This window comes from Hypanus sabinus, chromosome 6, assembly GCF_030144855.1.
Source record: "Hypanus sabinus isolate sHypSab1 chromosome 6, sHypSab1.hap1, whole genome shotgun sequence".
Lineage (NCBI taxonomy): Eukaryota > Metazoa > Chordata > Chondrichthyes > Myliobatiformes > Dasyatidae > Hypanus > Hypanus sabinus.
In genome coordinates this window covers 110,921,131-110,947,476 of record NC_082711.1, presented here as the reverse complement: position 1 = coordinate 110,947,476, position 26,346 = coordinate 110,921,131, and the positions used below count along the sequence as shown (strand labels likewise).

Here is a 26,346-nt window from a genome sequence, read left to right as displayed (position 1 = left end):
AGAGGGATAGGAACAGACAAGTTAGGGAAATGTTTAACTGTGGTAAGGGGAAATATGAGGCGATCAGGCAGAAATTTGGAAGCATAAATTGGGAACAGATGTTCTCAGGGAAATGTACGGAAGAAATATGGCAAATGTTTAGGAGATATTTGTGTGGAGTTCTGCAAAGCTACGTTCCAATGAGACAGAGAAAGTATGGCAGGGTACAGGAACCATAGTGTACAAAGGCTGCTGGAAATCTTGTCAAGAAGAAAAGAAAAGCTTAAGAAAAGTTCAAAAAACTAGGTAATAATGGAGATCTCGAAGATTATAAGGCCAGCAGGAAGGAGTTTAAGAATGAAATTAGGAGAGCCAGAAGGGGCCATGAGAAGGCCTTGGCGAGCAGGATTAAGGAAAACCCCAAAGCATTCTACAAGTATGTGAAGAACAAGAGGATAAGACGTGAGAGAACAGGACCAATCAAATGTAACAGTGGAACTGTGTGTATGGAACTGAAAGAGATAGCGGAGGTACTTAATTAATACTTTGCTTCAGTATTCACTATGGAAAAAGACCTTGCCAATTGTAGGGATGTCTAGCAGTGGACTGAAAAGCTTGAGCATGTAGATATTAAGGAAGAGGATGTGTTGGAGCTTTTGGACAGCATCAAGTTGGTTAAGTCACCGGGACCAGACGAGATGTTCCCCAGGCTACTGTGGGAGGCGAGGGAGGAGATTGCTGAGCCTCTGGCGATGATCTTTGCATCAGCAATGGGGACAGCAGAGGTTCTGCAGGATTGGAGAGTTGCAGATGTTGTTCCCTTATTCAAGAAAGGAAATAGGGATAGCTCAGGAAACTATAGACCAGTGAGTCTTACTTCAGTGGTTGGTAAGTTGATGGAGAAGATCCTGAGAGGCAGGATTTATGAACATTTGGAGAGGTATAATATGATTAGGAATAATCAGCATGGCTTTGTGATTATTATGGCTTTGTTATTATGCAGGTCGTGCCTTATGAGCCTGATTGAATTTTTTGAGGATGTGACTAAACACATTGATGAAGGAAGAGCAGTAGATGTAGTGTATATGGATTTCAGCAAGGCATTTGAAAAGGTACCCCATGCAAGGCTTACTGAGAAAGTAAGGAGGCATGGGATCCAAGGGAAACATGCTTTGTGGATCCAGAAGGCAAAGAGTGGTTGTGGGCGGGTGATATCTGCATGGAGTTTGGTGACCAGTGGTGTGCCTCAGGGATCTGTTCTGGGACCCCCTACTCTTCGTGATTTTTATAAATGACCTGGATGAGGAAGTGGAGGGTTGGATTAGTAAGTTTGCTGATGACACAAAGGTTGGGGGTGTTGTGGATAGTGTGGAGGGCTGTCAGAGGTTACAGCGAGACATTGATAGGATGCAAAACTGGGCTGAGAAGTGGCAGATGGAGTTCAACCCAGATAAGAGTGAAGTGGTTCATTTTGGCAGGTCAAATATGATGCCAGAGTATAGTATTAATGGTAAGACTCTTGGCAGTGTGGAGGATCAGAGGGATCCTGGGGTCTGAGTTCATAGGACACTCAAAGCTGCTGCACAGGTTGACTCTGTGGTTAAGAAGGCATATGGTGTTTCGGCCTTCATCAATTGTGGGATTGAGTTTAAGAGCCGAGAGGTAATGTTGCATCTATATAGGACCCTGGTCAGAGCCCACTTGGAGTACTGTGCTCAGTTCTGGTTGCCTCACTACAGGAAGGATGTGGAAGCCATAGAAAGTGTGCAGAGGAGATTTACAAGGATGTTGCCTGGATTGGGGAGCATGCCTTATGAAAATAGGTGGAATGAACTCAGCTTTTATCCCTTGGAGTGACGGAATATGAGAGGTGACATGATAGAGGTGTATAAGATGATGAGAGGCATTGATCATGTGGATAGTCAGAGGCTTTTTCCCAGGGCTGGAATGGCTAGCATGAGAGGGCACAGTTTTAAGGTGCTGGGGAGTAGGTACAGAGGAGATATCAGGGGTAAGTTTTTTACGCAGAGAGTGGTGAGTGCATTGATCAGAATCAGAACCAGAATTAGGATTGGAATCTGGATCAGGATCAGAATCTGGACTGAGATTAGGATCAGGATCATTATCACTGACATCTGCCAAGAAATCTGTTGTTTTGTAGAAAATGTACAGTGCAATAGGTAAAGACAAACTTTACAGATTCAAAAAGAATTAATAAATACTGCAAAAGAACTAGTGAGCTAGTGTACATGGGTTCATTGTGCATTCAGAACTCTGATGGGAGAGGGAAAGAAGCTGTTCCTGAAAGGTAGAGTGTGTGACTTCAGGCTCCTGTACCTCCTGGGTGACAGCGTTCCTGAGTGATGGAGGCATTGCTTTTGGAGATGTCCTTGATGCTGGGGAGGCTAGTGCCCACGACGGAGATGGCTGATCCTGAGTGTTTCAGCCTCCATACCAGGCAGCGATGCGACCAGTCAGACAGACCCCTCGGGTACATTTATAGAAGTTTCCAGAAGTCTTTGGTGACATGAAACTGAAACCAAACTGCAGATCAGCAAGTCAGGCATCAGGCAGCATCTGTGGAGAGAGAATAATGATTCATCAGGACCTGAAGCAGGGTTTGGATCCAAAACATCGACTGTTCATTCCCCTCCACAGATGCTGCCTGACCGGCTGAGTTCCTCAAGCATTTTGTGCGGTGCCCTTTCATCAGGAGAGATCCTGCCCGACATTCTTAGATATTTCCAGTCTTTGCTCCTTCGGTTTCTCGGGTCGCGCGATATTGGCCCAGGTTCCACGTGTGAGCATGCACATGCTGGGCAGACATGTGGCCACAAAGTGAGAGCAGTTCACTTGAGGACCTGAGTTATAGGGGAAGGTTGAATAGGTCAGGAGAATGAGGAGAGATTAGATAGAGGTGTAAAAAATTAGGAGGGGTTTAGATCGGGCAAATGCAAGCAGGCTTTTTTCCACTGAGGTTGGGAGAGACTAGAACTAGAGGTCATGGGTTAGAGGTGAAAGGTGAAATGTTTAAGGGGAACCTGAGGGGGAAACTTCTTCACTCAGAGGGTCATGAGAGTGTGGAATGAGCTGCCAGTGGAAGTGGTGGATAGAGGTTTAATTCCAACATTTAAAAGAAACTTGGAGAGATACATGGATGGGAGGGGCATGGAGGGCTAATGTCTGGGTACAGGTGGATGGGGCTAGGCAGAATAACATTTCAGCACAGACTAGATGAGCTGTAAGGCCTGTTAGTGTGATGACTGACTGTATGTGGATGGGAGGGATATACAGGGTTAAGGTGAAGTTGCAGCTCGATAGGCTGAGACATGGGCTAAAGGGCCAGTTTCTGTGATGATTCTTTGACTCTATGACCCCTTGGCCTATGCCAGCTCTTGGACAAATCATCTCAGCCCTGTTTGAACAGATGTCACTGTCATCTGTCCTTCTCCTGCCCATTGACCTGCTATCCACCCACTTCCATTCCTCCCAATTCTCCCCTCATTTACATGGGCCAGGTAACCTACCCATCCACACCTCTGCGGGAGGACCTGCATTAATGTGCGAGAGGGTAACCTGAAAGGGAATGTGCAGATAGGCATCGTATTTTGTGTGCCTGCGAGAGAGGCCATAATACCATAAGACATGAGAGTAGAATAGGCCATTTGCCCCATCAAATCTGCTCTGACATTCCATTATAGCTTATAACATACCCAATCAACTGGCCTTTACAGCTGTCTGTGGCAAATAATTCCACAGATTCACCACCCTCTGGCTGAAGAAATTCCTTCTCATCTCTGTTTTAAATGGGCGTCCCTCTGTTCTGAGGCTGTGTCATCTGATCCCTAGGTTTCCCTACTACAAGAACCATCCTCTCTACATCCACACTATCTAGATCTTTCAATATTCAATAACCTTCAATAAGATCCACTTATTTTTCTAAACTCCAGTGAGCACAGCCTTGAGCCATCATAAGTTAACCCTTTCATTCCCGGGATCCTTCTATTGAATCTCCTCTGCACCCTCTCCAATGCCAGGACATCCTCTCTGAGGTAAGGGGGCCCTGAACTCCACACAATGCACCAAATGGGTGTGATTGTGTGTGTGAGTGTGTGTGTGTGTGAGTGTGTGTGTGTGTGTGTGTGTGTGTGTGTGTGTGTGTGTGTGTGTGTGAGTGTGTGTGTGTGTGAGAGCGTGTGTGTGTGAGAGCGTGTGTGTGTGAGAGTGTGTGTGTGAGAGTGTGTGTGTGTGAGAGTGTGTGTGAGTGTGTGTGTGTGTGAGTGTGTGTGTGAGTGTGTGTGTGTGAGTGTGTGTGTGAGAGTGTGTGTGTGTGAGAGTGTGTGTGTGTGTGTGTGTGTGTGTGTGAGTGTGTGTGTGTGAGAGCGTGTGTGTGTGAGAGTGTGTGTGTGAGAGTGTGTGTGTGTGTGTGTGTGTGAGAGTGTGTGTGTGTGAGAGTGTGTGTGTGTGTGAGTGTGTGTGTGTGTGTGCGTGTGTGAGTGTGTGTGTGTGAGAGCGTGTGTGTGTGAGAGTGTGTGTGTGAGAGTGTGTGTGTGTGAGAGTGTGTGTGTGTGTGAGTGTGTGTGTGTGTGAGAGCGTGTGTGTGTGAGAGCGTGTGTGTGTGAGAGTGTGTGTGTGAGAGTGTGTGTGTGTGAGAGTGTGTGTGAGTGTGTGTGTGTGAGTGTGTGTGTGAGAGTGTGTGTGTGTGAGAGTGTGTGTGTGTGTGTGAGTGTGTGTGTGTGAGAGAGAGTGTGTGTGTGTATGTTTCTGTCTACCTCTGTTTGAAGGTGAATGGACAACAAGTCTGAAGCGTGAACTGGTAATCAATGATTATTTCAGCATGAATACTGTCTGATGTGGTGTGATGTTGGAGCAATGGATCAAAGCACAGAGATTCAGATCCTGCCTCCAGGCTACATGGTGGTACAGAGTACACAGGGTGGAGAATATCGTGCAAAGACAGGAACAATGCAGGCTTATTAACGAATAGTCAGACACTAGTGAATAAAAACATAACATTGAAGATAGGATGTTGGATCTTCACTAAGACAAAGAAAATAAAAGAAACTTATCCAAGTTGGAAGGACATATCCAGTTGCAACCATGAGTGTACCTGTCCTTTCCCCACCCCCCACCCCCAGCTCCAGGCGGAGATCGAGTCCCTGCGCGGTCAACAGGAGGAGACCAGCACTGAGAACCAACGGCTCAAAGTGACCAATCAGGAGATGGAGACGCGGCTGGAGGGGATCCAACGGGAGCTCCAGGAGGCCCAGGATCGGCTGGTCACCCTCCAGGAGGAAACAGCTCACCGGGAGGGGAAGGAAGGGTGAGGCATCTCAGAGGAACTACATGGGGCATTGGGACAGACTGGGCCTTGCATGACCTCCTACATTCTAAGAAAATACTAGAGAAATCTGAAAGATAGTCCAACACCGCACTGTGCATGCACCCTGCGATCTGTGCAAACATTATAGATGCACACATGCCACACAATGTACACGTACCGTATACCACACCCTGTGTACAATGTGTAAACCTAACATACTAACGTATCCCATACGGCATAGGAGCAGAATCAGAACATTCAGCCCATCGAGTCTGATTCACAGCTGATTTATTACCCCTCTCAACCCCATTCTCTTGCCCCCTCCTGGTAAATTTTGATGTCCTGATTAATCAAGAACTCTGTTTTAAATATACCAAATGCCTTGGCCACCATTGCTGAATGAGGCAATGAATTCCACAGATTCCCCACCGTCTGCCTGAAGAAGTTCCTTGTCATCTCTGTTCCAAAGGGACACCTTTGTATTCTGAGGCTGTGCCGCCGGTTCTAGGCTCTCCCACTCTTTATCTTTATTTGTCACATGTACATCACAACAAATGAGATCAGTGAGGACTGCCCTGGAGGAGAGCCCACGATTGTCACCACAATTACAGCACCAATGTAACGTGCCCTCAACTCACTAACCCTAACCAGTGTCTCTTTGGACTGTGGGAGGAAACCGGAGCACCCGGAGGAAACCCACACGGTCACAGGGAAACGTACAGACTCTTTACAGACAGTGGTGGGAATCGAACCCTGATCTGTAATCGCTGGTGCTGTAATAACATTATGCTAGCGGCTATGCTGCTGTACCGCCTGCCAGAGTCAGTGTACAGTGCACAGGGGTGGTGTGTACAGATAGACCCAGATGCAGAAAGACTTTGCACTCCCGTAGAACAGGGACTCGAAACGGACGCACAGAGGAGTGGGGAAAACTTGTAAAATTTCCACCTGACATTATGGCTATCTGTTGCAGAGAGTGGAATCGATCTCCTAGTGGAGAGGAAGTGCGCTTGGGAGAAGCTGTTCAGCAGGTAATGAGGGAATACAAAACAGGCTTGGTCTGGGTCATTGGTGAGACTGACGGCAGAGGAGCTGGGGACCTTCGGGTTGTTGTGCGGACCTGGCCCTCATCGCCCACCCGGGGAGGAGGCACCGGAGGTGGCATGGGAGAGAACAGGGATGAGGCAAGTCCACTGGAATCTGTGCAGGCCAGCACTCCCATCACTGCTTCACTCCCTGGAAGACAAACTGGATTACCTTTGTCTACTGCTGGCCCGGGGGAGATGAGGAACTTCTGTGTGCTTGTCCTTGCAGAAACATGGCACCAGTACAACATCCCATAAACCACCAATCTTCAGGCCATGCCACTCAGGGACTTGTGCTGGTACTATTCTGCGACTGTATGTGCAGGATTGTAACTATATGCACTGTGTCTGCCTGTATGGGCTTTGTTTTACAACTTAGCCCTGGGTGAATGATGTTCCATTTCGCTGTACACGTGTGTACGGTGAAATGACAATTAAACTTCAACTCAAACTTAGTAGGTCTGGTCTGGGAAAGAGGCACAACATTCATATTCACTGCCCATCCAAGGTAAACTCCAGACCGAAGCCACACTGTGAGAGCTCGAGGGTCTTTATTCACAGCGTGGACCTGCACTGTGGAGAGATTGATTGTTAGAGGCTCTTCTGGATGAATCCAAAGGTGGGGCAGGTGTATAAATTCCAAATGTATCTTCACATATGCAGTATATTGAGGGGGGATTTGATTGATGTATATAAAATTATTGATAAGGTAATTACAAGCAGGCTTTTCTCCCACTGAGGTTGGGTGAGACTAGAGCTAGAGGTCATGGGTTAAGGGTTAAAGGTGAAAGGGCAAAAGGTGACAGTCAAGATTGTGGAGGGAGCAGCAATCGAGACCACAGTCAGTGGTGAAGCTGTTAGAGCTGTCACTTCTCACAGCTCCTGAGATCTGGGTTCAAACCTGAACTTAAGTCAGTCAAAGTCAACATAAAGTTATTATCAGAGTACATATATGTCACTAAGTACTGTCCTGAGATTCATTTTCTTGCTTTTTATTTAGAGACATGGCATTGAAACAGAGCATTTTGGCCCAATGAGCCCAATTATACCCACATGACAAATTAACCTACTAACCTGTACATCTTTGGAGTGTGGGAAGAAACTGGAGCACCCGGAGGAAACTCACACGGACACAGGGAGAACATACAGACCCCTTACGGAGAGTGACGGGAATCGTACCCGGGTCACTCTCACTGTAGTACCACACGGACACGGGGGGACCGTACAGACCCCTCACGGAGAGTGACGGGAATCGTACCCGGGTCACTCTCACTGTAGTACCACACGGACACGGGGGGACCGTACAGACCCCTCACGGAGAGTGACGGGAATCGTACCCGGGTCACTCTCACTGTAGTACCACACGGACACGGGGGGAACCGTACAGACCCCTCACGGAGAGTGACGGGAATCGTACCCGGGTCACTCTCACTGTAGTACCACACGGACACGGGGGGACCGTACAGACCCCTCACGGAGAGTGACGGGAATCGTACCCGGGTCACTCTCACTGTAGTACCACACTGACACGGGGGAACCGTACAGACCCCTCACGGAGAGTGACGGGAATCGTACCCGGGTCACTCTCACTGTAGTACCACACTGACACGGGGGGAACGTACAGACCCCTCACGGAGAGTGACGGGAATCGTACCCGGGTCACTCTCACTGTAGTACCACACGGACACGGGGGGAACGTACAGACCCCTCACGGAGAGTGACGGGAATCGTACCCGGGTCACTCTCACTGTAGTACCACACGGACACGGGGGGAACGTACAGACCTCTCACGGAGAGTGACGGGAATCGTACCCGGGTCACTCTCACTGTAGTACCACACGGACACGGGGGGAACGTACAGACCTCTCACGGAGAGTGACGGGAATCGTACCCGGGTCACTCTCACTGTAGTACCACACGGACACGGGGGGAACGTACAGACCTCTCACGGAGAGTGACGGGAATCGTACCCGGGTCACTCTCACTGTAGTACCACACGGACACGGGGGGACCGTACAGACCCCTCATGGAGAGTGACGGGAATCGTACCCGGGTCACTCTCACTGTAGTACCACACGGACACGGGGGGAACGTACAGACTCCTTACGGAGAGGGACGGGAATCGTACCCGGGTCACTCTCACTGTAGTACCACATGGACACGGGGGGACCGTACAGACCCCTCACGGAGAGTGACGGGAATCGTACCCGGGTCACTCTCACTGTAGTACCACATGGACATGGGGAGAACATACAAACTCCTTACAGACACTGGCAGGTATTGAATTCATACCGACTAAACTACTGTGCCACTCCATTCCTTGCAGGCATTAACAGGAAATTAAGGAAATTCAAGTGAATTTCTGAAAATCTGCACATAGGTAGTGACTGAAAAACATCCAGCGTGGAAATGAAGACAAATTGTGCGACTAATAAAAAATGATAGTGAGAACACGGGTTACAGTGTGCATGAAAGTGAGCTTGTAGGTAGTGGAGGGGAGTGGAATGGACTCCGTGCAGTTCGTAGGTTCTTCCTGTGACAGCATGGGTCTCCTCCAGGTGCAAGACTTCCCTCTCACATCCCGATTCTGTGCCACTTTAAACTGCCCCAGGGGAGTGGGAGTGGGAGCATCTGGGGATGGGAATATGGGGATCTGTGTAGGAATGGCGTATTGTACAACAGAGAATTCGAACACTACTGCACAGTACTGGCTCTCTGGCTCACAATGTGCCTACTCAAAAATAATTCTAAACTTACCATCTCACAAGGTCATCCATGTGCCTATCTGCATGTCTCCTAAATGTCCCGAATGTATCTGCCTCTGCCACCACCCCTGGCAGGGCGTTCCACACACCCACCACTCCCGGTGTGAAAAACATACCTCTGACATCCCCCCTATACTCTTCTCCAAGCACTTTAAAATGATGCCCTCTCCTATTAGCCATTTCCACCCTGGGAAAATGTCTCTGGATGTCCACTCAATCCGTGTTTCCTACTATCTTCATCACCTTTATCAAGTCACCTCTCATCCTCCTCAACTCCAAAGAGAAAATTCTGAGCTCACTCAACCTGTCCTCAGATGTCATGTTGTCTGGTCCAGGAAGAGTGCTGGTAGAACTCCTCTGTGCCCTCTCTAAAGCTTCCTCATCCTTCCTATAATGAGGAGATCAGAATTGAACAATATTCCAAGTGTGGTCGAATCAGCGTTTTACAGAGCTACAACATTACCTCACGGCTCTTGAACTCAGTCCCTCAACTGATGAAGGCCAACAGACCGTACACCATCTTAAACACATGATCAACTTGTGCAGCAGCACCTTTAAGAGATGGAACCCAAGATCCCTCGGTGTCATGAAGCAGGCTCCTGACACCACTCCCCCCCCCCCATCCCTGGAGACAGCGCTGCTTCTCTGTGCGAACCCCGTTTCCCATAATGGAGCAGCGGCAGGGAGACGGGAAACAGAGTGACAGGGCTGAGGATGGGGAAACAGAGTGACAGGGCTGAGGACGGGAAACACAGTGACAGGGCTGAGGACGGGGAAACAGAGAGACAGGGCTGAGGACGGGGGAACAGAGTGACAGGGCTGAGGACGGGAAACAGAGAGACAGGGCTGAGGACGGGGAAACAGAGAGACAGGGCTGAGGACGGGAAACACAGTGACAGGGCTGAGGACGGGAAACAGAGTGACAGGGCTGAGGACGGGAAACAGAGAGACAGGGCTGAGGACGGGAAACAGAGAGACAGGGCTGAGGACGGGGAAACAGAGAGACAGGGCTGAGGACGGGAAACAGAGAGACAGGGCTGAGGACGGGGAAACAGAGAGACAGGGCTGAGGACGGGGAAACAGAGAGACAGGGCTGAGGACGGGAAACAGAGTGACAGGGCTGAGGACGGGAAACAGAGAGACAGGGCTGAGGACGGGGAAACAGAGAGACAGGGCTGAGGACGGGAAACAGAGAGACAGGGCTGAGGACGGGGAAACAGAGAGACAGGGCTGAGGACGGGGAAACAGAGTGACAGGGCTGAGGACGGGGAAACAGAGAGACAGGGCTGAGGACGGGAAACAGAGTGACAGGGCTGAGGACGGGGAAACAGAGAGACAGGGCTGAGGACGGGGAAACAGAGAGACAGGGCTGAGGACGGGGAAACAGAGTGACAGGGCTGAGGACGGGGAAACAGAGAGACAGGGCTGAGGACGGGAAACAGAGAGACAGGGCTGAGGACGGGGAAACAGAGTGACAGGGCTGAGGACGGGGAAACAGAGAGACAGGGCTGAGGATGGGGAAACAGAGTGACAGGGCTGAGGACGGGGAACAGAGTGACAGGGCTGAGGACGGGAAACACAGTGACAGGACTGAGGACGGGGAACAGAGTGACAGGGCTGAGGACGGGGAAACACAGTGACAGGGCTGAGGACGGGGAAACAGAGAGACAGGGCTGAGGATGGGAAACAGAGAGACAGGGCTGAGGACGGGAAACAGAGAGACAGGGCTGAGGACGGGAAACAGAGAGACAGGGCTGAGGACGGGGAAACAGAGAGACAGGGCTGAGGACGGGAAACAGAGTGACAGGGCTGAGGACGGGAAACAGAGAGACAGGGCTGAGGACGGGAAACAGAGAGACAGGGCTGAGGACGGGAAACAGAGAGACAGGGCTGAGGACGGGAAACAGAGAGACAGGGCTGAGGATGGGAAACAGAGAGACAGGGCTGAGGACGGGAAACAGAGTGACAGGGCTGAGGACGGGGAAACAGAGAGACAGGGCTGAGGACGGGGAAACAGAGTGACAGGGCTGAGGACGGGGAAACAGAGAGACAGGGCTGAGGACGGGGAAACAGAGTGACAGGGCTGAGGACGGGGAAACAGAGTGACAGGGCTGAGGACGGGGAAACAGAGAGACAGGGCTGAGGACGGGGAAACAGAGTGACAGGGCTGAGGACGGGGAAACAGAGAGACAGGGCTGAGGACGGGGAAACAGAGTGACAGGGCTGAGGACGGGGAAACAGAGAGACAGGGCTGAGGATGGGGAAACAGAGAGACAGGGCTGAGGACGGGGAAACAGAGTAACAGGGCTGAGGACGGGGAAACAGAGAGACAGGGCTAAGGACGGGGAAACACAGTGACAGGGCTGAGGACGGGGAAACACTGTGACAGGGCTGAGGATGGGAAACACAGTGACAGGGCTGAGGACGGGGAAACAGAGTGACAGGGCTGAGGACGGGGAAACAGAGAGACAGGGCTGAGGACGGGAAACAGAGAGACAGGGCTGAGGACGGGGAAACAGAGAGACAGGGCTGAGGACGGGAAACAGAGAGACAGGGCTGAGGACGGGGAAACAGAGAGACAGGGCTGAGGACGGGAAACACAGTGACAGGGCTGAGGACGGGAAACAGAGTGACAGGGCTGAGGACGGGAAACAGAGAGACAGGGCTGAGGACGGGAAACAGAGAGACAGGGCTGAGGACGGGGAAACAGAGAGACAGGGCTGAGGACGGGAAACACAGTGACAGGGCTGAGGACGGGAAACAGAGTGACAGGGCTGAGGACGGGAAACAGAGAGACAGGGCTGAGGACGGGAAACAGAGAGACAGGGCTGAGGACGGGGAAACAGAGTGACAGGGCTGAGGATGGGAAACAGAGAGACAGGGCTGAGGACGGGGAAACAGAGTGACAGGGCTGAGGACGGGGAACAGTGTGACAGGGCTGAGGACGGGGAAACAGAGAGACAGGACTGAGGACGGGAAACAGAGAGACAGGGCTGAGGACGGGGAAACAGCGTGACAGGGCTGAGGACGGGGAAACAGAGAGACAGGGCTGAGGACGGGGAAACAGAGAGACAGGGCTGAGGACGGGAAACAGAGAGACAGGGCTGAGGACGGGGAAACAGAGAGACAGGGCTGAGGACGGGGAAACAGAGTGACAGGGCTGAGGATGGGAAACAGAGAGACAGGGCTGAGGACGGGGAAACAGAGTGACAGGGCTGAGGACGGGGAAACAGAGTGACAGGGCTGAGGACGGGGAAACAGAGAGACAGGGCTGAGGACGGGGAAACAGAGTGACAGGGCTGAGGACGGGGAAACAGAGTGACAGGGCTGAGGATGGGAAACAGAGAGACAGGGCTGAGGACGGGAAAACAGAGAGACAGGGCTGAGGACGGGAAACAGAGTGACAGGGCTGAGGATGGGAAACAGAGAGACAGGGCTGAGGATGGGAAACAGAGAGACAGGGCTGAGGACGGGGAAACAGAGAGACAGGGCTGAGGACGGGAAACAGAGAGACAGGGCTGAGGACGGGGAAACAGAGAGACAGGGCTGAGGACGGGAAACAGAGAGACAGGGCTGAGGACGGGGAAACAGAGAGACAGGGCTGAGGACGGGGAAACAGAGAGACAGGGCTGAGGACGGGGAACAGAGAGACAGGGCTGAGGACGGGAAACAGAGAGACAGGGCTGAGGACGGGGAAACAGAGAGACAGGGCTGAGGACGGGGGAACAGAGTGACAGGGCTGAGGACGGGGAAACAGAGAGACAGGACTGAGGATGGGGGAAACAGAGAGACAGGGCTGAGGACGGGGGAACAGAGTGACAGGGCTGAGGACGGGGAAACAGAGAGACAGGGCTGAGGACGGGGAAACAGTGTGACAGGGCTGAGGACGGGAAACAGAGTGACAGGGCTGAGGACGGGGAACTGAGTGACAGGGCTGAGGACGGGGAACAGAGTGACAGGGCTGAGGATGGTGATGTTGGTGTACAGGCAGATGCAGTGTGTAGTGAGACTGTCAGGAAGGACAGGCAGATGATAGGGCAAAACAGCAGTCAGCAGGATGGGCTGCAATTTTAAAGGAGGGACAAAATTTTAAAGCGTCATGAATGCAGGACGGCATGTGTTAAATTTAAATACATGCAGTAATGAAATAAGGTAGATGACCTTGTAATGCAGTTAGAGATTGGCAGCTATGACTGAGTCGTGGCTGAAAGATGATTATAGCTGGGAGCTTAACTTCCAAGGATACACATTGAATTGAAAAGGCAGGCAGGTGGCCAGAGGGGATGGGATTGGCTCTGTTGCTAAAAAATGAAATCAAATCCTTAGAATGAGGTGACACAGGATCAGAGGATGCAGAATCCTTGTGGGTAGAGTTAAGGTAGTGTAAGGGTGGAAAACGTGGCACTCTTTACATACAGCCCTCGGACAGTGGCTAAGATGTGGGCTGCTAATTACAATAGGATTTAGAAAATGCATGTCTAAAGGACAATGTTAGGATAGTCGGGGGGATTTCAATACGCAGGTAGATCAGGAAAACCAGGTTGGTGCTGGATCCCAGGAGAGTGAATTTGTTGAATGCCTACGAGATGGCTTTTTAGAGCAGCTTGTCGTTGAGCCCATGAGGGGAAAGGCCATTCTGGATCGAGTGCTGTGTAATGAAGTGGATTTGATTAGAGAGCTGAAGGTAAAGGAACTCTTAGAAGTCGGTGATCATATTATGATGGAATTCACCCTGCAATTTGGGAGGAAGAAACAAAAGTCAGATATATCAGTACTGCGGTGGAGTGAAGGGAATTAAAGAGCCAGGGAGGGAAGCAGAAGAAAGGGAATTAAAGGCAGTTAGCCTGAATTCAGTGGTTGGAAAGATTTTGGAGTTGATTATTAAGGATGAGATTTCAGGGAACTTAGAGGCCAAAGTTAGCATAGTTTCTTTAAGAGCAAATATTGCCCGACACGCTGTTGAAATTTTCTGAAGAACTAACAAGCAGAATAGGCAAAGAAGAATCTGTAAATGTTGTGTCCTAGGATTTTCAGAAGACCTTTGACAAGGTGTCGCACATGAGGTTGCTTTACAAGATAAGACCCTGTGATAAAATAAAAGTGATACTAGCCTGGACACAGAATTGCCTGATTGGCAGGAGGCGAAGAGTGGGAATAAAGGGAGCCTTTTCTGGAGTGTGTGTATGGTGCTGTACATTTTCTATGTTCTTATGTTTCTATCTTGAGCCATTTTGCATCACCTTTATTGCTGTGTTACCCCCCCCCCCCCACCCACACCCCCAGCTCCAGGCGGAGATCGAGTCCCTGCGCGGTCAACAGGAGGAGACCAGCACCGAGAACCAGCGGCTCAAAGTGACCAATCAGGAGATGGAGACGCGGCTGGAGGGGATCCAACGGGAATTGGAGGAGGCTCGTGATCGACACAGGTTCTAGTCCACACACGCACAGCTCACACTCGGTGCCTCGACTACACACACTCTCCCCACCTCACACGTATGTTTCAAGGTTCATGTAAGCACTACAGAGTATCAGAGATGAGCTGATCACACTGACTTTTATGCCATGAAATTGATAGCGTTGCTCAGCACTACACAGCAAATATATAAAAATTACTGCAATTGCAAAATAAGTAAATAATGACAAACAAAAGATTAATACTATGGATCGTTCGGAAATCTGATGGCAGAGGGAAGAAATTATTTCTAAAGCATTGAGTGTGTGCCTTCAGGCTCCTGTACCTCCACACTGATGGTAGCAATGGGAAGAGGGCAGGTCCTGGGTGATGGCGGTCCTGTATCATTGACAATGTCTGCAGGCTCCTGTACCTCCTCCCTGATGGCAGAGGGGAAGAAGCTGTTCCTGAATCGCTGAGTGTGTGTCTTCAGGCTCCTGTACCTCCTCCCTGATAGTAGCAATGGGAAGAGGGCAGGTCCTGGGAGATGGGGGTCCTGTATCATTGAGTGTGTGTCTTCAGGCTCCTGTACCTCCTCCCTGATGGTAGCAATGGGAAGAGGGCAGGTCCTGGGTGATGGGGGTCCTGTATCATTGACAATGTCTGCAGGCTCCTGTACCTCCTCACTGATAGTAGCAATGGGAAGAGGGCAGGTCCTGGGTGATGGGGGTCCTGTATCATTGACAATGTCTGCAGGCTCCTGTACCTCCTCGCTGATGGTAGCAATGGGAAGAGGGCAGGTCCTGGGTGATGGGGGTCCTGTATCATTGACAATGTCTGCAGGCTCCTGTACCTCCTCGCTGATGGTAGCAATGGGAAGAGGGCAGGTCCTGGGTGATGGCGGTCCTTACTGACGGACGCCACTTTGTTGAGGCACCACCTTTTGAAGATGTGCTCGGTGCTGTGTGGCCAGTGTCCACGATGGAGCTGGTCAAGCTGCAACACTTGCAGCTCCTTCCAATCCTGCAGGGTGGCCCCCCCTTACCAGATGCTGATGCAACCAGTTAGAAATTTTCCATGATACATCAGTAAAAATTAGCAAGAGTCTTTAGGGACATAGCAATTCTCTTCAAACTCCTAATGAAATAGAGCCACTGGCTAAACCACGTCAGATCCCTTTGAACAGTCATGTCCATGTCGGACACTCTGACCCGTCACATCCCTGTCGGACCCTCAGACCGGTCACATCCATGTCGGACCCTCTGACCGGTCACGTCCATGTCGGACCCTCAGACCGGTCACGTCCTGGTCGGACCCTCAGACCGGTCACGTCCCGGTCGGACCCTCAGACCGGTCACGTCCATGTCGGACCCTCAGACCGGTCACGTCCTGGTCGGACCCTCAGACCGGTCACGTCCCTGTCGGACCCTCAGACCGGTCACGTCCATGTCGGACCCTCAGACCGGTCACGTCCATGTCGGAATCTCAGACCGGTCACGTCCCGGTCGGACCCTCTGACCGGTCACGTCCCTGTCGGACTTTCAGACCGGTCACGTCCATGTCGGACCCTCTGACCGGTCACATCCCGGTCGGACCCTCAGACCGGTCACGTCCCTGTCGGACCCTCAGACCAGTCACGTCCCTGTCGGACCCTCTGACCGGTCACATCCCGGTCGGACCCTCAGACAGGTCATGTCCCGGTCGGACCCTCAGACCGGTCACGTCCATGTCGGACCCTCTGACCGGTCACATCCCTGTCAGACACTCTGACCGGTCACGTCCCAGTCGGACCCTCAGACCGGTCACGTCCCTGTCGGACCCTCTGACCGGTCTTGTCCCAGTCAGACCCTCTGACCGGTCACGTCCCTGTCGGACCCTCAGACCAGTCACGTCCCAGTCGGACCCTCAGACCGGTCACGTCCCTGTCGGACCCTCAGACCGGTCACGTCCCTGTCCGACCCTCTGACCGGTCACGTCCCTGTCGGACCCTCAGACCGGTCACATCCCGGTCGGACCCTCTGACCGGTCACGTCCCGGTCGGACCCTCTGACCGGTCACGTCCCGGTCGGACCCTCAGACCGGTCACGTCCCTGTCGGACCCTCAGACCGGTCACGTCCCGGTCGGACCCTCAGACCGGTCACGTCCCGGTCGGACCCTCAGACCGGTCACGTCCCTGTCGGACCCTCAGACCGGTCACGTCCATGTCGGAATCTCAGACCGGTCACGTCCATGTCGGACCCTCTGACTGGTCACGTCCCTGTCGGACCCTCAGACCGGTCACATCCCTGTCAGACCCTCTGACTGGTCATGTCCATGTCGGAATCTCAGACCGGTCACGTTCCGGTCGGACCCTCTGACCGGTCACGTCCCGGTCGGACCCTCAGACCGGTCACGTCCCGGTCGGACCCTCAGACCGGTCACGTCCCGGTCGGACCCTCAGTCCGGTCACGTCCCTGTCGGACCCTCAGACTGGTCACGTCCATGTCGGAATCTCAGACCGGTCACGTCCCGGTCGGACCCTCTGACCGGTCACGTCCCTGTCGGACTTTCAGACCGGTCACGTCCATGTTGGACCCTCTGACCGGTCACATCCCGGTCGGACCCTCAGACCGGTCACGTCCCTGTCGGACCCTCAGACCAGTCACGTCCCTGTCGGACCCTCTGACCGGTCACATCCCGGTCGGACCCTCAGACCGGTCATGTCCCGGTCGGACCCTCAGACCGGTCACGTCCCTGTCCGACCCTCTGACCGGTCACGTCCCTGTCGGACCCTCAAACCGGTCACGTCCCAGTCAGACCCTCAGACCGGTCACATCCCTGTCAGACTCTCAGACCGGTCACGTCCCTGTCGGACCCTCAGACCGGTCACATCCCGGTCGGACCCTCTGACCGGTCACGTCCCGGTCGGACCCTCTGACCGGTCACGTCCCGGTCGGACCCTCAGACCGGTCACGTCCCTGTCGGACCCTCAGACCGGTCACGTCCCGGTCGGACCCTCAGACCGGTCACGTCCCGGTCGGACCCTCTGACCGGTCACGTCCCGGTCGGACCCTCTGACCGGTCACGTCCCTGTCGGACCCTCAGACCAGTCACGTCCCAGTCGGACCCTCAGACCGGTCACGTCCCTGTCGGACCCTCAGACCGGTCACGTCCCTGTCCGACCCTCTGACCGGTCACGTCCCTGTCGGACCCTCAGACCGGTCACATCCCGGTCGGACCCTCTGACCGGTCACGTCCCGGTCGGACCCTCTGACCGGTCACGTCCCGGTCGGACCCTCAGACCGGTCACGTCCCTGTCGGACCCTCAGACCGGTCACGTCCCGGTCGGACCCTCAGACCGGTCACGTCCCGGTCGGACCCTCAGACCGGTCACGTCCCTGTCGGACCCTCAGACCGGTCACGTCCATGTCGGAATCTCAGACCGGTCACGTCCATGTCGGACCCTCTGACTGGTCACGTCCCTGTCGGACCCTCAGACCGGTCACATCCCTGTCAGACCCTCTGACTGGTCATGTCCATGTCGGAATCTCAGACCGGTCACGTTCCGGTCGGACCCTCTGACCGGTCACGTCCCGGTCGGACCCTCAGACCGGTCACGTCCCGGTCGGACCCTCAGACCGGTCACGTCCCGGTCGGACCCTCAGTCCGGTCACGTCCCTGTCGGACCCTCAGACTGGTCACGTCCATGTCGGAATCTCAGACCGGTCACGTCCCGGTCGGACCCTCTGACCGGTCACGTCCCTGTCGGACTTTCAGACCGGTCACGTCCATGTTGGACCCTCTGACCGGTCACATCCCGGTCGGACCCTCAGACCGGTCACGTCCCTGTCGGACCCTCAGACCAGTCACGTCCCTGTCGGACCCTCTGACCGGTCACATCCCGGTCGGACCCTCAGACCGGTCATGTCCCGGTCGGACCCTCAGACCGGTCACGTCCCTGTCCGACCCTCTGACCGGTCACGTCCCTGTCGGACCCTCAAACCGGTCACGTCCCAGTCAGACCCTCAGACCAGTCACATCCCTGTCAGACTCTCAGACCGGTCACGTCCCTGTCGGACCCTCAGACCGGTCACATCCCGGTCGGACCCTCTGACCGGTCACGTCCCGGTCGGACCCTCTGACCGGTCACGTCCCGGTCGGACCCTCAGACCGGTCACGTCCCTGTCGGACCCTCAGACCGGTCACGTCCCGGTCGGACCCTCAGACCGGTCACGTCCCGGTCGGACCCTCAGACCGGTCACGTCCCTGTCGGACCCTCAGACCGGTCACGTCCATGTCGGAATCTCAGACCGGTCACGTCCATGTCGGACCCTCTGACTGGTCACGTCCCTGTCGGACCCTCAGACCGGTCTTGTCCTGGTCGGACCCTCAGACCGGTCACATCCCTGTCGGACCCTCAGACCGGTCACATCCCTGTCGGACCCTCTGACCGGTCATGTCTCAGTCGGACCCTCTGACCGGTCACGTCCCTGTCAGACCCTCTGACCGGTCACGTCCTGGTCGGACCCTCAGATCGGTCACATCCCTGTCGGACTTTCAGACCGGTCACGTCCATGTCGGACCCTCTGACCGGTCACATCCCGGTCGGACCCTCAGACCGGTCACGTCCCTGTCGGACCCTCAGACCAGTCACGTCCCTGTCGGACCATCTGACCGGTCACATCCCGGTCGGACCCTCAGACCGGTCACGTCCATGTCGGACCCTCTGACCGGTCACATCCCGGTCGGACCCTCAGACCGGTCACGTCCCTGTCGGACCCTCAGACCAGTCACGTCCCTGTCGGACCCTCTGACCGGTCACATCCCGGTCGGACCCTCAGACCGGTCACGTCCCTGTCGGACCCTCTGACCAGTCACGTCCCGGTCGGACCCTCAGACCGGTCACATCCCGGTCGGACCCTCAGACCGGTCACGTCCCTGTCGGACCCTCAGACCGGTCACGTCCATGTCGGACCCTCTGACCAGTCACGTCCCTGTCGGACCCTCAGACCGGTCACGTCCCTGTCAGACCCTCTGACTGGTCATGTCCATGTCGGAATCTCAGACCGGTCACGTTCCGGTCGGACCCTCTGACCGGTCACGTCCCGGTCGGACCCTCAGACCGGTCACGTCCCGGTCGGACCCTCAGACCGGTCACGTCCCGGTCGGACCCTCAGTCCGGTCACGTCCCTGTCGGACCCTCAGACCGGTCACGTCCATGTCGGAATCTCAGACCGGTCACGTCCCGGTCGGACCCTCTGACCGGTCACGTCCCTGTCGGACTTTCAGACCGGTCACGTCCATGTCGGACCCTCTGACCGGTCACATCCCGGTCGGACCCTCAGACCGGTCACGTCCCTGTCGGACCCTCAGACCAGTCACGTCCCTGTCGGACCCTCTGACCGGTCATATCCCGGTCGGACCCTCAGACCGGTCATGTCCCGGTCGGACCCTCAGACCGGTCACGTCCATGTCGGACCCTCTGACCGGTCACATCCCTGTCAGACACTCTGACCGGTCACGTCCCAGTCGGACCCTCAGACCGGTCACGTCCCTGTCGGACCCTCTGACCGGTCTTGTCCCAGTCAGACCCTCTGACCGGTCACGTCCCTGTCGGACCCTCAGACCAGTCACGTCCCAGTCGGACCCTCAGACCGGTCACGTCCCTGTCGGACCCTCAGACCGGTCACGTCCCTGTCCGACCCTCTGACCGGTCACGTCCCTGTCGGACCCTCACACCGGTCACGTCCCAGTCAGACCCTCAGACCAGTCACATCCCTGTCAGACTCTCAGACCGGTCACGTCCCTGTCGGACCCTCAGACCGGTCACATCCCGGTCGGACCCTCTGACCGGTCACGTCCCGGTCGGACCCTCTGACCGGTCACGTCCCGGTCGGACCCTCAGACCGGTCACGTCCCGGTCGGACCCTCAGACCGGTCACGTCCCTGTCGGACCCTCAGACCGGTCACGTCCCGGTCGGACCCTCAGACCGGTCACGTCCCGGTCGGACCCTCAGACCGGTCACGTCCCTGTCGGACCCTCTGACCGGTCACGTCCCTGTCGGACCCTCAGACCGGTCTTGTCCTGGTCGGACCCTCAGACCGGTCACATCCCTGTCGGACCCTCAGACCGGTCACATCCCTGTCGGACCCTCTGACCGGTCATGTCTCAGTCGGACCCTCTGACCGGTCACGTCCCTGTCAGACCCTCTGACCGGTCACGTCCTGGTCGGACCCTCAGATCGGTCACATCCCTGTCGGACTTTCAGACCGGTCACGTCCATGTCGGACCCTCTGACCGGTCACATCCCGGTCGGACCCTCAGACCGGTCACGTCCCTGTCGGACCCTCAGACCAGTCACGTCCCTGTCGGACCCTCTGACCGGTCACATCCCGGTCGGACCCTCAGACCGGTCACGTCCCTGTCGGACCCTCTGACCGGTCACGTCCCGGTCGGACCCTCAGACCGGTCACATCCCGGTCGGACCCTCAGACCGGTCACGTCCCTGTTGGACCCTCTGACCAGTCACGTCCCTGTCGGACCCTCAGACCGGTCACGTCCCTGTCAGACCCTCTGACTGGTCACGTCCATGTCGGACCCTCAGACTGGTCACGTCCCTGTCGGACCCTCAGACCGGTCACGTCCATGTCGGAATCTCAGACCGGTCACGTTCCGGTCGGACCCTCTGACCGGTCACGTCCCGGTCGGACCCTCAGACCGGTCACGTCCCGGTCGGACCCTCAGACCGGTCACGTCCCGGTCGGACCCTCAGACCGGTCACGTCCCGGTCGGACCCTCAGTCCGGTCACGTCCCTGTCGGACCCTCAGACCGGTCACGTCCATGTCGGAATCTCAGACCGGTCACGTCCCGGTCGGACCCTCTGACCGGTCACGTCCCTGTCGGACTTTCAGACCGGTCACGTCCATGTCGGACCCTCTGACCGGTCACATCCCGGTCGGACCCTCAGACCGGTCACGTCCCTGTCGGACCCTCAGACCAGTCACGTCCCTGTCGGACCCTCTGACCGGTCACATCCCGGTCGGACCCTCAGACCGGTCATGTCCCGGTCGGACCCTCAGACCGGTCACATCCCGGTCGGACCCTCAGACCGGTCACGTCCCTGTCGGACCCTCAGACCGGTCACGTCCATGTCGGACCCTCTGACCAGTCACGTCCCTGTCGGACCCTCAGACCGGTCACGTCCCTGTCTGACCCTCTGACTGGTCACGTCCATGTCGGACCCTCAGACTGGTCACGTCCCTGTCGGACCCTCAGACCGGTCATGTCCATGTCGGAATCTCAGACCGGTCACGTCCCGGTCGGACCCTCTGACCGGTCACGTCCCTGTCGGACCCTCAGACTGGTCACTTCCCTGTCGGACCCTCAGACCGGTCACGTACCGGTCGGACCCTCTGACCGGTCACGTCCCGGTCGGACCCTCAGACCGGTCACGTCCCGGTCGGACCCTCAGACCGGTCACGTCCCGGTCGGACCCTCTGACCGGTCACATCCCGGTCGGACCCTCAGACCGGTCACGTCCCGGTCGGACCCTCAGACCGGTCACGTCCCGGTCGGACCCTCAGACCGGTCACGTCCCTGTCGGACCCTCAGACCGGTCACGTCCATGTCGGACCCTCTGACCAGTCACGTCCCTGTCGGACCCTCAGACCGGTCACGTCCCTGTCGGACCCTCTGACCGGTCACGTCCCTGTTGGACCCTCAGACCGGTCATGTCCATGTCGGAATCTCAGACCGGTCACGTCCCGGTCGGACCCTCTGACCGGTCACGTCCCTGTCGGACCCTCAGACCGGTCACTTCCCTGTCGGACCCTCAGACCGGTCACTTCCCTGTCGGACCCTCAGACCGGTCACGTACCGGTCGGACCCTCTGACCGGTCACGTCCCGGTCGGACCCTCAGACCGGTCACGTCCCGGTCGGACCCTCAGACCGGTCACGTCCCGGTCGGACCCTCAGACCGGTCACGTCCCGGTCGGACCCTCAGTCCGGTCACGTCCCTGTCGGACCCTCAGACCGGTCACGTCCATGTCGGAATCTCAGACCGGTCACGTCCCGGTCGGACCCTCTGACCGGTCACGTCCCTGTCGGACCCTCAGACCGGTCACGTCCCTGTCAGACCCTCTGACCGGTCACATCCCGGTCGGACCCTCAGACCGGTCACGTCCCGGTCGGACCCTCAGACCGGTCACGTCCCGGTCGGACCCTCAGTCCGGTCACGTTCCAGTCGGACCCTCTGACCGGTCACGTCCCGGTCAGACCCTCAGACCGGTCACATCCCGGTCGGACCCTCAGACTGGTCACGTCCCGGTCGGACCCTCAGTCCGGTCACGTCCCTGTCGGACCCTCAGACCGGTCACGTTCCTGTCAGACCCTAGAACCGGTCACGTTCCGGTCGGACCCTCTGACCGGTCACGGCCCGGTCGGACCCTCAGACCGGTCACATCCCGGTCGGACCCTCAGACCGGTCACGTCCCGGTCGGACCCTCAGACCGGTCACGTCCCGGTCGGACCCTCAGTCCGGTCACGTCCCTGTCGGACCCTCAGACCGGTCACGTCCCTTTTGACTAGCAAGTATCACTGAGCACGTCTACACATCACTCTGCCACAGGGACACAGCCTCCATCATCGACGGCCCTCACCACGCAGACCATGCTCGCTTCTCACCGCTGGCATTCGAAGGAAGTACATTGGGAGGAAGCCCCAGGACCCACAGCACCAGGTTCAGGAACCGTTTCTTCCCTTCAGCCATGACACTCTTGAATCGGGGTGGATAAGTCCACACACCTCTACACCGAACTGAATCCAGAACCTACAGACTCACCTCCAAGGACTCTTCATCTCACATTCTCAGCTTCTTATTTGCTCATTTATTTTTTTTTTGCACAGTATGCCTTTTGCACATTTGCTGCCTGTCTTTGTAGTTTTTCTTTGATTCTATTGTATTTCCTTTTTCTACTATGAATGCCTGCAAGAAATGAATGGTGACACACGTACTCAGCTACACCTGCTCGCTAATGCAAATACCTAATTGGCCAACTCAGTGCGTAAAAGCATGCGAACGTGATTGTTGGTGGCTGATTACTGGGATGGTCTGAGTATTTCAGAATCTCTTGGGACGCTCATGCAGAACAGTCTCTAGAGATCACAGAGAGTAGAGCGAGAAGCAAATAAACTCCAGCAAGCAGCTGTTCTGTGGCAAAAATGCCTTCTCCATGATCAAAATCAGTTAGATAACGTTTCGTCCCCATTCTGATGTCTCGTCTGAACAGCAAGTGAACCTCTTGACCATGTCTGTGTGCTTTTAAGTGTTGAGTTGCTGCCACGTGATTGGCTGATGAGATGTTTGCATTAACGGACAGGTGGACGGGTGCAGTTGACAAAGCGGCCAATGTCATGGAATTTGCTTCTTTACAGCAGCAGTGGTGTGCAATGCATAAAAGTTCCTAAGACGTACGATAGGAAATATATTAAAAATTAAAGAAAAATTCAACAAATAAGTAGTGAAAAATGTGAGATAGAGTTCATGGGTTAATGGTTCAAGAATTCTGATGGTGGAGTGGAAGAAGCTGTTCCTAAATATCAAGTGTGAGTCATCAAGCTCCTGTACCCCCCCAAGTTAGAGTCCAAAGTAACCTTATTATTGAGGTACCTATGGGTCACTAAATACAACCCCGAGATTCATTTTCTTGTGGGCATTCATAGCAGAACAAAACAATACAACAAAACCAATGAAAATCTATGGGCAAAGGCTGACAAACAGGCAATGTGCAGAAGAAGTGAAACTGAGCAAATACAAATACATAGATAGACATGTAGACTCCCGGAAAGTGAAATCAGTTCACTGTTGTGATGAGTAAAGTTATCCTCTCTGGTTCCTGAACCTGGTGGTTTAGGACTCCTGTGCCTCCTTCCCAATGGTAGTGGTGAGAAGAGAGCCTGGCCTGGGTGGTGGGGGTCCCTGATGGTGAATGCTGCTTTCTAGTGGCAGTACTCCCTGCAGATGTGCTCAATTCTCCCTGATTGTAGTTATGTCCTGTGCCCTCTCTTCCCTGTGGCATCCATGTTGGCCAAGGACTGGCTTTGAAACCCTGACCCTGGTCAGGCTCTTGAGGCTGAATTGCATGAGGTGCGGACACTAATAAGGTGGCCAGAGACACTGTCAATAGCACACTGCCTCTCCCCACATCTAACTGAGTCTCTCATTTCATTACAGAGAGTGGAACCAATCTCCACACAGTGAGAAGGTAATGAAGTGGGGACGGGGGCAGGGGTTCAGCTGGGTCAAAGGGCAAGTTGCCCTCTGCGTGTTTTTAAAGACCAGTTCTGATTGATAGCCAGTGATCTGACAGGCAGAAAGGCCCTCGCTCCTGTGAAGCTCTCCCCCCAGTTAAATGACGCAGGCAAAAGATTAAAATATCAGCGTTCATTCAGGGCCCCAAATAGTCCTTCCAGATGAGGCAACACTTCACTTGTGAATCTCTCTATTGTATCTGGCGCTCCTAATGCGGCCTCCTCCATTGTAAGCTGGGGGACCACTTCGTCGAGCACCTCCACTCCATCGGGAACAAAGCGAACTTCCTGGCAGCCAGGCATTTTAATTCCAAACATGTCGGTCCATGGCCAAGATGACATCATCCTCAGGATAGAGGAACAGCATCTTATATACCATCTGGGTGCCCTCCGCCTGATGGCATGAATATCCATTTCTCTTTCCAGTAAAAAAGTACTGCCCCCACCTTCTTCTTTTACCACTCTGGCCTCACATTCCTATCACCTCCCCCTGATTCCCCTCTTCCTTTCCTTTCTCCTGTGTTCCACTCTCTTCTCCAGCCTTTCACCTCTTCCACCCACCTATCATCTTCTCGACTGTCCTTCTCCCCCTTGCCCCACCTTTTTACTCTGGCCTCTCCCCCCACTTCCTTTTCAGTCCTGATGAAATGTCTTGGCCAGAAATGTCAGCTGTTTATTCATTCCCATAGATGCTGCCTGGCCTGCTGAATTCCCCCAGCACTTGTTGCTAAAGAATAGTGCTATTTCTCATGTGTGCATCAAAGCATACAGTGAAATGCATCGTTTGCGTCAAATGAAATCAGCGAGGATTATGCTGGGCAGCCCGCAAGTGTGGCCACATTTCTGGCACCAGTGTGGCATGCCCACAGCTCAGTAACCCTGACTGTGGGAGGAAGCCCATGTAGTCATGAGGAGAATACACAGACAGTGGCAGGAGTTGAACCCAATCTTACAGATGCTGCTGGAAAGCATTGCACTAACTAGAAACACAGTAAGTCTACAGCACAACACAGGCCCTTTGGCCCACAATGCTGTGCCGAACATGTATTTACTTCAGAAATTACCTAGGGTTACCCATAGCCCTCTATTTTTCTAAGCTCCATGTACCTATCCAAAAGTCTCTTAACAGACCCTATTGTATCCGCCTCCACCACCGTTGCCGGCAGCCCATTCCACGCACTCACCACTCCCTGCATAAGAACTTACCCCTGACATCCCCTTTGTACCTACTTCTAAGCACCTTAAAACTGTGCCCTCTTGTGCTAGCCATTTCAGCCCTGGGAAAAAGCCTCTGATTATCCACACGGTCAATGTCTCTCATCATCTTATACACCTCTATCAAGTCACCTCTCATTCTCCATCACTCCAAGGAGAAAAGGCTGAGTTCACTCAACCTATTCTCATAAGGCATGCTCCCCAATCCAGGCAACATCCTTGTAAATCTCCTCTGCACCCTTTCTATGGCTTCCACATCCTTCCTGTAGTGAGGTGACCAGAACTGAGCACAATAC

The 26,346-nt window shown here is 54.6% G+C and overlaps 1 protein-coding gene across 1 annotated transcript in view; it reads left to right on the top strand.

The window, feature by feature from the left end:
- Positions 1-26,346, top strand: part of LOC132395186 (trichohyalin-like) — a 252,206-nt gene that overhangs the window by 74,120 nt on the left and 151,740 nt on the right. The window contains 4 exon segments of the mRNA XM_059971479.1: positions 5,118-5,302; positions 6,276-6,333; positions 14,436-14,578; positions 24,759-24,789. Coding sequence (XP_059827462.1) covers positions 5,118-5,302; positions 6,276-6,333; positions 14,436-14,578; positions 24,759-24,789 — 417 coding nt within the window.